Here is a 17,016-nt window from a genome sequence, read left to right as displayed (position 1 = left end):
TAATTTGTAGATTGGATCTCTTAGCCAAATCTTCTCAATTTGATTTTTCTACCCAATACCAGGAGGTTTGTTTCAGCAACATAAACATTTCGATTCTCTTTTACCAAGTATCTTCAGAAGCAAGAGTCTCTTCTTGTCCCCCTTCTTATCCTTACCAATCTCTCTAATGTTCCCTAAATTCTCTCTAAAGTTGTTGACAGTGTAAACGTCTCTAAGTCACAAACGTTGTATTCTGTTTCTTGGCTTTCTTGACCAAGGGACCAACACCTCTTCTCTGTGGACACTTCCTCATCTTTGCCCTCTGAAATACTGACAAATTAGAGCCATAGCCACAGGAATGCAACGCAAGTGTCTTCATTAACATGGACACAGTAAAATTGATACGTGATACTTTGGTCTGCAAAAGGGGAAAAGAAATCTCAAGTATGAAAGTGTTAAGACACAGCGACAGCTCTTAGCCATGTCCATAAATGTGGCTGCCATCCATTCAGTTATGCTAGGGTGTGAGACCAGAGAAGGAGTCAGTTTTCCATCAAAACCTTGCCAGATGGCTCTGGCTGACTAGCTTGAAAAAGTTTTCATTCAGAGTGTTGGAGCCCTAGGTCTGCTGCTTACACCCAAAGTCAACAGAAAATAAGGGGCCTGGCTTAGCCGGGGTATGATCCTGGGCCGGGTGAGTGCAGATGCCCTGCTGGCCAGGCGTCTGGCTCTCTGTCTGTTCGTGTCCCCTGGCCTCTGCACATTTCCCAGCTCACAGAGTTTTCATCTTCTCTTCCTTTCTCAGTCTTTGCTCCACCCCCAGCCTCTCTGAGCCCATCTTTCCCTTCCCTCCAGCCCTGTTGCTTCTGTCATTGGAAACATGGCTCCTGGAGGAGAGGTCAGATGTTCTCTGTCAGGGCGCATCTCTTTTCCTTGTTTGATTCTCGTTCTTCTTTCTGTTCCCGTTCTCCCAGTCCCCATGTTCTGTATACCCCGCCCCTCACCTTGCTCTCTGCATCACTAGTGCCCACATACCTCTCTTCATCTCCTCCCTCCCTCCTTCGCTGTCCCCGGTGGGTGCATCCTTATTGGCATTCGGAGTAAGGAAGCTCACTGGATTTCACTTCAAGCCAACAGCTATCACCTCTCCTCCCTTTAGTCACTGGCATCTTCTCCCTGTGTATCCTCCTAGTGTTTAGCTCATCATCACCAGATAAAACCAAGTGAGACACTGGAGCCAATCCTGTTCTGTCATCAGGCCTTAAATCCTCCCATTGTCTCCATCCATAAACACTCCTGAGTGCTTAAACTTTGCCATACTTAAAAATCAGACCAGGTTTCACAGGACCTAACCTAAAGTATTAGTTAAATTAGTTAAAGGTTTTTTAAGTCTAATATTTAAGTTTCCAGACAAATTATCTATTACATTTGGCACTTTGAGTTTTCGTTTTACCCCTCAATATGTGAGTAACTGAAATTTATACCAGGTTGGACATCTGCTCCCTTACACAAAGTAAAGCCTTCTAATGTACCTATGAAAGTTGCCATTGTAATGATAGGACTAGGGCTCCTTTAAGGAAGAAGGAAGAAAGATGGCCTCTGCATTATGCAGCTTTCTTTTCTTTTCCTTCTTCTTCTTCTTCTTCTTTTTTTTTTTTTTTTGTGTGTGTGTGTGTGTGTGTGTATGTAATGACTTCAGAGACTTCAGATTCTCCTACCACCTTAATGAAAGGGTTGTTTATTGTAGGGCTTTAATGGACTTACACCTGGAAAGCCCCCTACTCTGACTCATTCCATCTTTTTCTTTCTTGGTGCCTCTACCTCCTTGGCCACTCATTAAGACCAGTCTGATCTTTCTGTGTTTCCTAGAAGTCCAGACCCCACAGGTTGTCAGTCTATTAAGCTTAACTAATGACTAATAACCATCACTACTATTGTCTACAGAGCTTCCAACCAGGCCATGCTCCTGGGGTCTTGAGGGGACCCAACAGCTTCTTCCCCATCTGGGTTTTGATCCTGCTGAGAAGTAAGATAAAGGACTAAGGAGACTGAAATATCACTTTCATTACTGGTAAAGAACAAGTTGAATGATACACCTTATTGTGAATCGACAGATGGTTTCCTTACTTGGGACACCAGGATTAGGTAGCTTTGCACACCAGGTTGCTGGTGCTACGGGACCTGGGCAGCTCCCAGCGCCAGGGCAGACCGCTGAGGGATAAAGAATGACCTGGGCTCACTTTGAGCCATATCCACAATAGGAAGGGCAGAGGAAGGGGCTGAGCTGCACCTACCAGTTTCTCCTTTCAAACATTCCCGTCAGGTAGGTCTCTACCACCACCAGGCGCCAGTGCTGGTCCAAGAAGAGGCTAGGAGGGCTGTGTATGAGCCCCTCTGCACGGAAGGAGACACCCCCAATGCACATCGCAGGTCATTAGTCTGCCCTAGGAGGGGGCTGCCTGTGGGTCAGGTGCCCACCCCAGTCTAGGCGGTGGTCATCCTTTAAAAACCAAGAGCCTGAAGTGTTTCCCTGAGCAGAAGCTCTGCGTGGAGCACTTTCATAAGGAGGAGTTTAGAGCACGGCAGGCATGGGGACTGGCGTATCCCGAGTCCCGCTGATAACTCACAACACTAGCGTCTGCTCCTGGGTGTTTTCAGGGTGATCAGTCAGTTCATTTCTTCATGCCTAAGTTTCCTTATGTAATACTTGAAAGTCATATCTGATCACATTGAGAGAGAGCACATTGCTCTCAGTGAATTGACGCACAGGTTGATTCCTTCTGGGCTGTTTTACAGGTGACAGGTTGTCCTTCCTGTTAAGATGACCCTCCCAAAGAGGCTGCCTTGAGGCTTTCGAGAGGCAGAGCTATGGAAGCAGAAAGACTCCATGACAATGTTCTAGAACAGGGAGGACAAATAGCTTTCATCTCACACCACCTTCAATCTATTGACCTTGGCTGCCAAGAAAGATTCTAATGCTGTTTCCAAGCTCTCCGGAAAAGAGTTCTGTGTTCATGATCGTCTGCCACGGATGCGGGAAAGGAGAGTGGGGCACCTGAGCCACGGAGTGGCCACTGTTAATTTAAAGAGAGCTTAGGAGAATTTTCTCCCCTAGAAGTGCAGTCGCCCGCTGTATCAGAAGTAGGAAGTGGGGGCTGCAAGCTAGGGAAGCACTAAATAAAGCTGGATTCTTATCCCTGCAGTCATGGGGTGAAAACTTTGGATTGTGTAAAGCAAAGGTCTGCAAACGTTTTCCCTACAGGGCTAGATTTTAGGCTTTGTAGACCTTGTTTTCTGCTAGAATAACTCAGGTCTGACTTTGTCGTGCAGAAGCTGCGTAGACAATACACAAAGGAGTGGGCGTGGCTGTGCCACAGTAACTTTTTTTGTTCCAGACAGTGGGACATAATTTGCACCTTGATGTAGAAAAGAGGCAAGTCGTGAGACCTAGACTTCTGGAAACTCCCTATCCTCAGCTCTGAAATATTTCATAAGAGTAAAGGAAGGTTTTGGCAGGCCACACTAACCTCTCAGAATCTACCTTCTTCTCACAAACTTTTAGTAGTGAAGTCCATTCAGTCATTTCCCCCACATAAGTACAGAATCATGCTCAGTGATGCAGTGATGTCACTTCTTAGGCAGCGATGGGGTTCCAAAGCCAGCATTCCAGACAAATGAGAACTCCTGAAATCGCTCACAAATTACAGTCTATGTGGACTGAAAGCCACGAGGTGGACTCAGGAAGGCAAAGTACACATGAGATGTTGTGGCATATAGAACTATTCCTTCTCGAAAAAATTCTTCCTGTCCCTTAGCAGCTACAGAATTGTGCAGTGTCCTTGTTTGCCAGAGGGGTCGTTCCATTCTGATTTAACATTAGGGCTCCGTGCCTTTGGTTTACCTTCATATACATGTGGCTTTCTTGAGAGGTAGCACCTGCCGTAAGCCCTCACTGAATCCATGTGAGGCCCGGTCCTGAGCCTCATCAGTGTGAGCATAAGCACTGGCACACCATCCTCTGAAATGCCGCCAAGAAATACCTGGTGATCGGCTTCCTGCCGCTGAAGCTGGTGACTTCTGCTGTCACCATAAGAATAACCATCACGCTCACACCCTGGGCAGCAGTTTCTTTTTACCTGGGGAGAAAAAATCATCCAGGAAAAGGTGTGCATAGGAGAGAGCTCCACGGGCATCTTGTATCATCTCTAATTTTTATAAAATGTGAGGATGCTCAGAATTTTGATACGGTACTCATCCAACTGCAGTACCTTGTCTAGACCACTTACCTGGTCAGTTACAGCCAGGTTTAAAATCTCAGCTTCCTCATCTGTGAAATGCGAATAAAAATATCAGTGCCTCAGAGGGTTGTCGTAGGAGCAGGTGAGGTTTAAAATCAGCTAGAATGATCCCGAGCTTAATACCTGCTAGCCGTCATTATTATCTGAGCTTTTGTGCGTAACTGAGTGACCCTGGATGCTGTGGGCTGCTGCTGTGAGCCAGGTAAGGTGTCAAGTACAAGACACACATGGTCTGGAACAGCATGGGCTGCTGACACCCCAAGAGTTTTACCTCTGATCCTCAATGAATTACTCTACTTCTGACAGTACAATAACAAGACAAAGGAGATGTGATCAGTTGTCTAAATTTACGTGTCACCAGAAAATGGACCCCCTCTATCTGATTGTCACTTGAAAGGAGAATATGAAGGAGGAGGGAGGGCACAGTGACAGTGGACATTTTAGCAGGAATCTTCTGCTTTATAGAATTTGGTTTGCTTGCACTGACCTCCCCTGTCTCGGGAAAAACAAACAAATAAACAAAACACTTGATTACTTACAGCAGAGGTGGAAATATTTTAGGATTTATGGGCCATGCCATCTCTGTCACACCTACTCAGCTCTGCCATTATAGCACAAAAGCAGCCATGGATACTGTAAAAAAATCTATTTGGCTGTATTCCACCAAAACTTTATTTATGGACACTGAAATTTGAATTTCATGTAATTTTTATGTATCACAAAATATTATTCTTCTGATTTTTTTCCAACTATTTAAAAATGTAAAAATTATTCTTAGCTCATAGGTACAAAAAGAGGCCGCGGGCTTCATCTGGCCTGCTGGTCATAGTTTGCCAGCCCTGACTTACAACACCAGACTGAGAGTCAGGCCTGTCATGGTTAACTGGTTGTTTGGCCTCAGCAAATCATCCGTCATCTCTGGGCCTCAGTTTCCTCGAATAAAAACAACAGACTTATCTTAAAGGCTTCCTAGGATTTTCTCCAGGACTAAAATCCAGGCTGCATGGTTGTCATATGGCTTTGCAGTCAGACAGACCTGGGGTCCAGTCCTGGCTCAGCCTCTGATTTGCTGAGGGACATTGGGCAAGTTCCTAAGCCTCCCAGTGCCTCGGTTGCTTCATCTGTAAAATGGGGATAAAAATGATACCAACTTTTAAATGTTGCTAGAAAGATTAAAGTGATATAATATTTGTGAGCCCCTTCACTCATGTATCCAACAAAAATTCATTGCATCTAGTATGTATTCAATAAGTGCTACCTATTGTATTCTTTAAAAAAAAAAAAAGAGTTCCTATTAAAGTAATTTTTAAAAGACAGCTTCTACACACTTCCAGAGTGGTTTTCTTCACAGTCCTGTTATAAAAAGCTGTCCTAGTTGGGTGAGTGGGACTAAACCTTTTGAACCAAACCCTGTAATTTGTGTCCACTACCCTTATCTTCTCTCCCTTGTAATGAAAGCAAAGACCAAATTTGATAAATTAACCTTGCATCTCTGCTTATAGCTCTCTCACTCCACCCAGTGGCAAGAAGTCAGTGGTAAAACAGGCAGAAATGGAGAATTTTAAAAATTGTAATAATTCTTCTTTTCTATAATGCTATCTACCAGTAAAGCAAGATTTCATTCAAAAATCATACCCCTTGATTCTCTCTGTGTTGCCATTTTAAGGCACGCGGTGAGTAGATACCATTTAGCTGAGTGGCTTTCGACAAGCAGATACTAAGAAGCGCCTGAAGTTCGACCAGCCTGAGTTGATCAGTTATCTGTAGAGGTGGTTATTAAAAGTGATGTCCTACAGCCTCATTAAAAAGCAACGCCGCATTTAATAAATATTAGAACATGGCAGCAGCACTATTAAATGTAGGAAAGAGATCAATTTCCTTTGTAATTGGGTATACAGGCATAAACGCTTTGGAACTCTTAATTTTGTGTCAGAGTTTAAAGCAACTGTGATGGTTTCTATTTAGAAATAAAAGCAGGGAAGGGGCTGGGGAGCAGACTCAGCTACTTGATTAATCAAAAAGATACTAACCTCAAATACTCAAAGAGTATCCTTAATGAAAGGAATTCACAAACTAGCCAGCATTTGCCCAAGGGTTCTTTTGTTCCCCTTTTCTTTTCCAGTGACCTTGTTTCAGTGGATGCTGTTTTTCTTTTTAACCCTCTTCTCTGTATGTTCCCACTTGCCCTTCCAGCTGCTTACTCAACCGGAACTTGGAAGCAGGGCCCCTGGGCAGCAGAGCCTGCCCTTCGTTGCTTCTCTCTGGCCTGTCCATAGCCATGCCGTCCAGGGAGAAGCCGGGGAGGGTGCTCGGAGGAGATGTGACAGGGTCACAGTCAGGGCTAGTGCAGACGGAACTTGGCAGGCTCACGTTTTTCCGCATCTCTGTTTGACTTTTTTGTCTATCTCTGTCTCTTTCTTTTCATGTGTCTGTCCCTCTCTGGGTTATTCCTCATGTCTCTCCTTTTCATGTGTCTCTGGCACCTATCTCTCTCTCTTCCTCCTCTCCTCTTCTTCTACCCCTTCCTCTACCTCTCCCCCTCTCTTATTCTCTTGTCTGTCAAAATCTCTATTCTACCCCTTTTATCGTTCTGCCTCTTACCGTGTTTCCCTGAAAATAAGACCTGACCGGAAAATAAGCCCTCACATGATTTTTCAGGATGACATTCCCTGAACATAAGCCCGAATGCGTCTTTTGGAGAAAAATGAATATAAGACCCAGTCTTATTTTCGGGGAAACACAGTATTTGTTTCTCTTTTCTGTCTCTTTCCCCTTATACCACTGTATTTCGTGTGTGTGTGTGTGTGTGTGTGTGTGTGTGTGTGTGTCTATATCTCTTTTCAATTCTACTGTCTTGCCCTCTGCCTCCATTTCTTTCTTGCTCTCCCTCCATGTGTCTCTGTGTCTCTGTCCCTCACTTGTTTCTGAATACCGCCACCCCTCCCCCTTGTGTAACAGATTTGCAGCTGATCCATTTCTCCTCATCGCCCTATGCCTGAGCTTTATATTTCAACATGAAGATTCCTTCCAAAACTGCTTGGTTCAGAGTATGCTTAGTATATGTTTAATAATTAAGGCTGTAATTAAAGTGTAACTGCAAGTATAATTAAAATTCACTTTAGTGGATCCTGAAATTAAGAAGCAATTAGGCATTTTGATATTGCCGTGCAGAAGCAGCTGGAAGGAGAGAAGGGTACTGTTTTGCTGGAGAGCTGCTCAACCCCTCTGTATCCTGGCCCTTCCCACTGTTTGTTGACCTTGAGCTCGGCCTCAGTTGCCTGGGGCGTGAGGAGCTTCTGGACAGAGGCCTGGCAGCAGCTTGAGTCCTCACTCAGGGGACTGAGCACAGTCAGCTTCTACACAGCTTTGTCCAGAGAAAGAGGCCCCTACAAAAGCCCCTGGAGTACCCCAAGAAAGCTCAGGAACAATCCTTCCTTATTTTTCCTCAGGCCGTTTGGAGTTTCTATTTCAAACCTAACAAAAAGGGGGGCGATCAGAAAAGTACCCACCCACACCTCACCTCCCTAAGCATGTGTATAAACCCATCCAGGGTTCTTCAGTCCAACACGTACATCCTTTGTGAACGGTCCTGTGCTAAGCCCGGGGATATCCTGCTTAGCAGACCTGACAAAAGCAGCCCTCATGTAGTGGGCTTCTGTGTAGTGGGAATGAGAGGAACGTCAGTAAGCAACCCCAATAGTACCACGACTCCAGAGGTGCGAGGTACTCTGGAAGTTCATTTTACAATCCCCGGCTCTGCTTCCAGGATTGCCAGGTGGAGAAGAGAAGGCTTCCCCAACAAAGGCCATCTAAAGAGATAGCTCGTGAAGGGTGCATGTCTGCCAGGTAGAGAGAGGGCCACAGCTCCAGGAGGAGGACACAGCAAGGCCAAAGGCCCAGCCTGGCTGCGGGTTCACAGATTTCAAAATCAGTAATGTTTCCCCTTTGGAAATACCAGGTGCTATGTAGGGTGCTGAAGAGGGTATTCACTAAGGAATTGAGTTAGTTAGGCTAGTTGGTTGCAAGGAAGAGACACCCATTTATATATATATAAAAAAAAAAGGTCAAGAGCTTATTTCATCGATACACTTAGAGGGGAACAGGTGAAACTGAATAAACAGTTCTCAGAATGGGCAGAGCCACAGTAAAGCCTGCCTCAGGCAGGAGAAGGATCTGAGCCAGGTGCCCCTAGGGCGTCTGTGCGGCACTGACTGCTCTGCGCATGTGCATGGCCTTCCTCGCGTACCTGGGACTGCCGAGGCCTTTCCTGCTGCTACTGTCTATGTCACAGGCACAACCATTCAGATACTCAAGAGAGGGAATCTACTTGGGCAAGCCAGACCATCGTCTGTATTTGAACTGCCCTTGGATCAGATACAGTCATTGTTTTGGGAACAATCGATGTCTGCCTCGGGGCACAGAATACCCGGTGGTCCGCTTCGAGCAGGGACAGTGGGTAGGGTAGGTGTAGTCACCGGGCAGTTTGGAAAAGCAGAATCCTAATTGTACCTGATCTTTGCTGTTAAGTAATTTATAGCATCTTTGAGAGTCACGTGATCTCATGCATTGCAATGCAGAGTTTAAATGCCAAACAAGAGTCACTAGAAAATCAAAATAGAGAGGGAAGGGCAAAGGATTTTGATACTGACTTCTGCCAATCACTAAGCCTCAGTGCTTCTGGCTGAAAAAAAAAAAAAGAAGAGCTGATTTATAGACACCAAATTCACAAGGTGATTTTGCGGGTCAAATAAAGTAATGTGGGAAGAGTTTATAAACCACAAAATCGTAGAGATTTTTTTATTGTCAACATTATTATTATGACATATATTTACAAAATCATAAGAAGGAGTTATTCAAGGTTCAGATGGATATTTCAAACATTAGTTCCAGAAATTGTTCAAACCAGTGAGAGAGCACATTGAATGCTCATTGACTGCTTCGTAACTATTACTAGCCATGCTCCCTAGACTTTAGCCTTTAACTTAATTGTGCCTCAGTCTGCTCATTTGCAAAAGGAAGAATAATAATAGTAGCTATCACTGGTTACAACTGAGGAACAAATGAGCTAATATATTTAGAACGCTGAACAATCTGTGACTCGTGCGAAATGATAGCTGCTGTTATTGCTTTTACTATTATTATCACTACAAGTAGCCCTGCTAATTCCTGCATCAGTCTAGTTACACAGAGAGCTTGACAGGCCCGGGTCAGAATCGTGCCCAGAGCAGGACTCACACGAGGGAAAGGCAGAGTCAGGAGCTGGGGAAAGTCGGGGAGGTGATCATGGAGGTCTTGGGTGTTGAGGTTAGAGGGAGCTCTGAGGAAAAAGGGAAGCGGGAGAAGAGCTTTTGTATCTTAGCTTAGATTTCTTCCCTGGCAGATTGGGGGACAGTTGGAGAGAAAAATTCTAGTCTGTGTCTGTGTTAAAGGAGATAAAAATTTACATATTAACTTTTTAATCACCTTCTGGTCCAAACACTGGTTTGCTTCTGTGTCAGGCAGGGCTTTTGCTTTACACTGTGCTGCTGCTCCAGGAAAGCCCTGCCTACAGATTAATGTGGGAATCCCTTAATAACATGGTATCTAACACCTGCCACTATCTGATCCTCTGTCCTGCTTTTTAATCTCTGGAACCTTGGCTGAAACTTTACCAAATAAATCAGACTTCGCATTGAGGTTGTATTAATGAAATAATAAATCTTTATATCTGCATTAGTTAAGTACCAATGTATAGCAAATTGCCCCAAAACTAGGGTCTTAACACAAGGAACATTGTCTCAGTTTCTGTGGTGGGGAAACCAGGTGTGGCTTGGTTGGGTCCCCTGGCCCAGGGTCTCTCATAGGCTGCAGTCAAGGTGTTGGCCTGGGCTAAGGTCATGTCAAGGCTTGACTGGGGTAGGGTCGCTTCCAAGTGCACTCACGTGGTTGTTGGCAGGCTGCAATTTCCTTTGGGGTGTGGGACCAGAGGCCACAGTTCCTCATTGGCTGTTGGCCAAAAACTGCCCCCAGTTCTTTCCGTCCTCGACTTCCCACCGGGCAGCCCACAGCATGGCAGTGTGCCTCATCAGAGCCAACAAACGAGGAGTCAGAGGGAGCAAGACAGAGGCCATGGGCTTTTGTAACTTAGTCCCACAAGTGACATTCCATCACTCTTGCTACATTCTTATTCATGAGTAGCTGGATCCAGCCCACCCTGTAGGGCATAGGATTACACTGGGTCATGAACACCAGGAGGTGAGGATTGACTGTTTTAGAAGCTGCCTACCACATTTTCAAAGCAATATATTATTAAGGTAATTCTGTAACAAGAGAGGCATGAAGACATATGAGAGACTTAATAGAAGCTTTTTTCTCATTCATATAAAGTCTAGGAGGGTGAGTGAGGGAGTGAGTGAGGTACTCTGTTCTACGGAGTTAGTCAAGTGTCCATGCTGCAGGAGTCATTGCCATCTTCTAAAACGTGTCTTCCAGGGTTTTCCTGGCTCACATCATTCCGGAAGGCGAACAGAGAGAACAGAGAGTATGGAGTGTCAGTCACACTGGAGAATTTATGGGTGTTTGCTTTATATCCCTTTGCACTCCAATGGCCAAAAATCAGTCACATGAGTGCACCTAGATGCAAGGGGGCCTGGGACACGCAGACTCGGGGTTGGGGGGTAGCCGCCTCCACTCTCCCCTGTAGAAGAGGAACGTAGGTCTTTGGCGGGCAGCCGTCCTGGTCTGCAACAGACTTTGCCATTTACAAAATCTTTCACATGTATTATTTCATTTGCTTCTCATCACAACCTGTGCTATCAGCATTAATTTGCTCGTTTTATAGACAAGGCAACAGAGCAGCTTAGCTTTAGAACATTTAGGACTAGGTAATTAGACAGAATAAGGTTCAAGTCCCCTCTCTGCCGCTTATAGCCTGTGTGATTATGGGAAAGCTATTTAACCTCTTTGTGCCTCAGTTATCTCATCTGTGTAACGGGGCAATAGGACCTATCTATTCAGTCATTGCAAAGATTTCATATGCTGTGTATAAGTCACTTAGCATTGTGTCTGGCATATGAAATTGCTTAATGAATATTAATCATAAGGAAGATGATCATAATGTTATGTCTGGACATAAAGATGTTGAGGCTCAAAGCAGTTAAATGATTTGCTCAACACTACACAACTCATCCATAGCAGAACCAGCATAAGAGGCTGGGGACTTCCGCTAACAGTGTCCCTACCTTTTGAGTTGTCGCTTGCCAGGGAGCCATTCCTCAGATTCCTGTGCCAAGCAGCAGCAAGTAAGCCCTGAGCCTGAGACATAGTGCTACATGTCCCCTGCGCCACTGCCTGGTGGACGCAGGGCCCCTGAGAAGCAACACTGTGTCACAGTTCCATTCCAGCTGTTCTCTTTAACTCCTCCTTTGCCTTTTTGTATGAAACATGCTCACCTTACACCTCCTTTTTATTTGCTCTTAGGTCCCCCAAGGCCTATACTTCAAGGTCTTTCTTTATAAATAGGCTCTGTCTTGCTAACTAGATAAAAACACAGGAAATGATGTAAGATGAGATATTTTATTAGACCTTTACATTTTATCACATTTCTCCTAAGGCCTTGTTCACTCTGAAAGAACAGAAAAGTAGTTCATGGGTTAAACAGTCCCAGGCGCAAACCTTTGGGTGGGGTGGCTTGGCCAGCAGATGACTCAGATACACCGGGAATGTCACTGGAGGCTGCAGTGTGCGTTTGTAGGGCCTCTGCCCTTTATGTTGTGTAGAATGAGGAGGAAGCAGAAATGGACGTGTTGAACATTGTCATCGTCTCCATGGCCATCGGTGGGCACATTGTCTGAACTTCAGATCTCAGGTTAGGCCATGCCTTGAACCCTTCTTTTCAAGACAAATGACTCTCGTATGGGCCAAAACCACATTAAATCTACTTGACTGGATTATCAGTAGAAATGTCAGCTTTTATCAGTAAAAATTGTCAATTCGTCTCTCAGAAGTCCTATCTCTCATCTTTTCTAGCTGGACTACTTGATATAGATCTTGTCACAATCTTTCCTGTCAATGACATTGATTAGCACCTATATTTAATTCATTTCCTGGTGGAAAGGGACACATGCATCCCCATGTGTCACTCCCAGTGTCTCATGCCATCCCAGTGTCCCAATTTACCGTTCTCTTGCTCCATTTTTACACAAAGCTTTTTCTTTAGATTCCATATTCAGACTATTCAATCAAGGGATAAATCCATTTCAGAAGATTTTCCTTTTTCAAACTTGTTGAACAAGTGGGTGTTAATCTTTCTTTGTTCACAATCATCTGAGAACCTTATTATTTCCACTTTTTTAAATGCCAGAGAAAAATATAGGCAGTATCTTTATAATACCAGATGTTTCAGGTGAAACGAGGAAAAAAACAAATTTGTCATCTGGATTCATCTAAATAGCCAGATCTATATCATAAAGAGCTGAAACTGAGTTGTAATTGTGTTAGTGAGACCGAGCGTCCTATGGTTTCAGGTTTTACAAAACTTCTTAGGGCACCACCTCCAGTTTCGTTTCAGTAACTGTCCCTCATCCACCTCTTGTAGGAACCAATGTCCACGAAGCCAAGGACATACTGAGTAACAGCGGCCTCCCAATTACTTCCGCCGTCGACCTGGAGGACGCAGCCAAGAAGGCCGTGGCGAGTGTGGCCAAGAAGTGACGACTTGGTCCTCATCCCGTGGAGGAACAAGTCCATTTCACCATAACAGGGATGGTTCTCTCTTCACTGTGAAAGAAATGGTTATCTCACTGGGAAAACATGGGGAGGACATGAGCAACAACTATTGTATGAAAAATCTTGAATCTGAAGCTTGTTGAATAAGATATCTAGATAGCCTAAATAATCTGATTTCACTGATAGTCTTTACTAAATCACTGCCCCTGTTCTCACACTTCTCTGCCATGGTGAGCCTGCTCAGTAGATATTGTGATTTTGGAGAGCAGTCTGTGTGGCCAAACAGTGCATATATATAGAATTTGAGACCCGGCAGTCATTCATTTACAGCAATTTTGGTGTAAACCTGTGTAATAAAATCCTGTATAATAATTTAAAAAAAAAAATCACAGGCCATAAAAAACTCAGACAAGACTGCATTTAACAGATGAGCTATCAAAAAGGTGCAGCTAAGACATTGAAAAAAATAGTTGTTACACACTGCAATAGTTTTACAAGTTTCTGATTCTAGCACGTTTGGAAAATCCATGAATATTCCAAAATATATTTTAGATTGAAAGGTCCACACTAGTATCCTATACGTGTATTCTACATTTGCCTTAATACTGAATATACTGTTTACCTCACAGAAAAATAAATCCAGAAGCCTTATTTGTGATTTTTGAGTAGAAGATTTCATTTTAATGGGAAAACTGCAGAAAGGTGATTCTTACTGAAATCTCTGTACTTACGACATTCCAAGAAGAAACGTCACTGAATATTAAATTATGTTTTGAGTGTCAGTATCCTTTCTTCCCTCCTTTATCCCCCTAGACTCTACCAGCTGGAAAAATGTAATTAAGAGAATGTGGCTTTTTTTCCATAATGTCCATTGGGGTGAAGGATTTGAATTACATTTATGTTGATATTTTGGTAAATTTTTATTTATACACAAATTTAAATAAAATCCTGTTTTGTAAGCTCTAAGATCTGTGTATCTCTCATTTTAATCAATTTTATTCCTTAAACGATTTTTGTTTTGCTAAGACACTAACCCCTAGTGTCTTAGGCATATCTCCAAAATTAGAAAATTTGGGTTATAGATTGTCTAACAGGTTAAAATGTGACTTCAATCTGCATAATGCTAAAAGAAATCTACAAACATAAACTTCCATTTAATGAGGTTCAGTTGCCAGTGTTAACAATTTTCCTCTCAATATACAAGTGTGTAGCAGACCCAATTTTTTGTTTGTTTTTTTAACCTGTTAATATTGTTATCGTAAATTTCACATATGGGCAAAAGTTCAAAAGTCATTTTATAGATCCATATTTACCACGGAGAAAGAAACCATTTAATAGATCATCTACTGCCCTTTTTAATTGTTACGCAATGAATGGAAAATATCAGCAATGTCTTTTTCAGTGTTTTGATTTTTGATAGTTTAATAATTAGTATGCTAAAAGAAATACATATTTTGTCAATTAGACAAAAATCAGCATATTTGAATGTTTTGCTCTTTGGAAAGGCCTGTGTTCACATCACTTTATACATATGTGTGTATATATATATATATATATATATATATATATATATATATATACACATATATACATATATATATACACACACACACACACACACACACATATATATATGTATATATATATGTATATATATGCTCCTAATCAATCCAGTTTGGAGGGGGGAATAAAGAAATTATTCATGGGGTCATTTTGTAAAAGTGTTAATAAGCAAATAGCCAACCCCCATTTCATTTTTTCAAATAAGTGGTTGTAAGGATTAAGTTGTTTTATTATTCTTGGCAGCTCTAAGTGCCTGAGTTTATATTGCTCACACGCTGTCCCTGATGCTGGGCACAAGTATAGAGTCCAAAAATGTTTGTAGAATGAATTGCTGGTGGTATGTGCGTGCGTGTGTGCGTGCGTGTGTGCGACTGTGTGTGTGTGTGTGTACCCAGCTGTGCTGACTGAGGGCAGAGCAGAAGGAGGGGCAGTCAGTGTTGGCAGTGGATCTGAAGCCTCCGCATATTACCTACTCCAGCATACACTATATTTCTGATCTTCCACCATCCTCTTTAGGCCTTTGTCTCACCTGTTCTGTATGTAAATATGAAAAATACTTTCCTTTAAACCTGATCAATATTTTTTAAAACTTGGTTCTATTCTAAGCAAGATCAGCCATGAAATGAGGTGACTATCTAAACACTGTACTCAGTGTCCAAGAAACTTGCAGAGTAGCACACACATTTTATCTGAACTGCTTTGCATGCAAGATTTTAATGGACGTGCTCTTCTACCATGTCAGTCTCCTAAAACAAGCATCAGATTTAGAAGCTATTAAATCCTAACCCTCCCACTTAGCAACGTTCACTTATTAGAGTTGATTAACCTATTATGTTTATCCAGACTCCTGTAGTGACAAAAACCCAACTCAAGTTTAAGGAAAAAAAAGGGGGGGGTGCACCATTTGGTTCTTGTGGTTATAAAAGACAAAAGTTTCTGGTTATAGTTAAGGCTGAATTCAGAGATTGAAAACCATCAGAACTTGGATACTGCATCTCAGACCAGCTTGTCTCTGTGATGGTTTCATTCTCAAGGCAGGCCATTTCCGCAAGGTGCCAAAATCGCTGCTGGCCCTCTATTCTCAAGTTTAGCATCCCAGAAAGGAAAGGAGAGGGAGATGAGGAGTGAAAGACAGAGGAAAGGGAACAAAAGAAAGAGTGAGAGTGGGAGGAAGGAAAATAGAAAGGAAGGAAACTCCTCTCTCGTAATTCTAAGAAACATCCCAGAATTGAGATGACCAATTTTGGGTCAGGAAACTGTCTCTGAACCAGTCCTTCTGGGCCTCTGACGAGTCCTGTCTGGGTGAAATACCCACTTGTTCACCTGATGACAAAACCAGCTTCATCCAAGCTATCAAAGCTGAGAGGGAGGGAGGGAGTAGTTCCATTAGGAAAATACATCTAATAAGAAGAAACAATATATTCTGGGAAGAAAAAAAAATAAAACATGACAACCACACTCATTAACCATAACTCAGTGAAGTTGAACAAATTATTCCATAAGTACATTTCCAATTCCAAAATTTCTTCATTCTGTTCTATTATTTTCTCACCAGCTCTTTTGGAGTCCATTTTTACTCATGTACAAGTTACCACGTTTTTTTTGTGTAGATGCTGTTTGAGTAATCTAAATATTTGACTTTCATTTATTTGTCTTGAACAGTAATGTCTACATAAGAAATAATGGCATTGAAGCACTTACCTCAATTTTGCATTTCTATTTAAGTTGTAATTCAATCAATGAAGTAGTAAAATAGCCAAGAAACTTGAAATGACAAGTAGATCTGTGAATCGTTTAACTAGTTCTTCTACAATTTATATGCTATGTCCATTCCTCTCAATTTTCTGTCTGGGGGAAAAAGTTATCCTGAAGAATTACATTGGTTTTTATTTAAGGCCTTTATAAAAATGAGGAGAGAAATTATAATTTGACATTTCTAAATTAAACATTTAAAAGTCAGTGATCATTTGCAGGATGCAATATATGTTCAAAAATTTTAACTAAATAAAAAAAACATAATAGTGGTGAAAAACAATGTGGGGAAGGATATATTTTTTGTTTGTTTGTTTGTTTGTTTGTTTGTTTTGACAGTTACCCATTACTTTTGTAAAATAAGGAAAGGGTAGCAGAGGTAGAGAGGTTGGAAAAAGAGAAGTAGCAGCAACAGGGTCATTCTCAGGCAGCTCAAACTTAGGAAAAAGTGCATTTCAAACCTGAGAGTCTGGAACAGAGATATTCATGCCTCAGGAACCCCTGAAAAATCTTGAAACACACTTAGAGGTATGAGGTCCAGCAATTAAGTTTGCGAACTTGTTGCAATGATGTTAACCTTTGTTGATATCAGAGGGATTATTCATTATGAATTTGTACCAAATGGACAAATAGTTAACCAAGTTTACTATTTGGAAGTGCTGAAAAGTCTGCGTGAAAAAGTTAGACGACCTGAACTTTTCGCCAACAATTCATGGCT

At 42.4% G+C, this 17,016-nt stretch overlaps 1 protein-coding gene across 1 annotated transcript in view; it reads left to right on the top strand.

Annotated features, from left to right (window-relative positions):
• SUCLG2 (succinate-CoA ligase GDP-forming subunit beta) overlaps nt 1-13,949 on the top strand; it is a 253,427-nt gene extending 239,478 nt beyond the window's left edge. The window contains exon 11 of the mRNA XM_019757202.3: nt 12,853-13,949. Coding sequence (XP_019612761.2) covers nt 12,853-12,968 — 116 coding nt within the window. The 3' untranslated portion in view covers nt 12,969-13,949. The remainder of the gene's footprint in view (nt 1-12,852) is intronic.
• The last annotated feature ends 3,067 nt before the right edge of the window (nt 13,950-17,016 follow it).

Source organism: Rhinolophus sinicus, chromosome 5 (assembly GCF_057876585.1).
Source record: "Rhinolophus sinicus isolate RSI-liver-muscle chromosome 5, RSI-T2T, whole genome shotgun sequence".
Classification (NCBI taxonomy): Eukaryota; Metazoa; Chordata; class Mammalia; order Chiroptera; family Rhinolophidae; genus Rhinolophus; species Rhinolophus sinicus.
The sequence above is the reverse complement of the archived record's forward strand: the minus strand, read 5'-3'. Positions and strand labels throughout refer to the sequence as shown.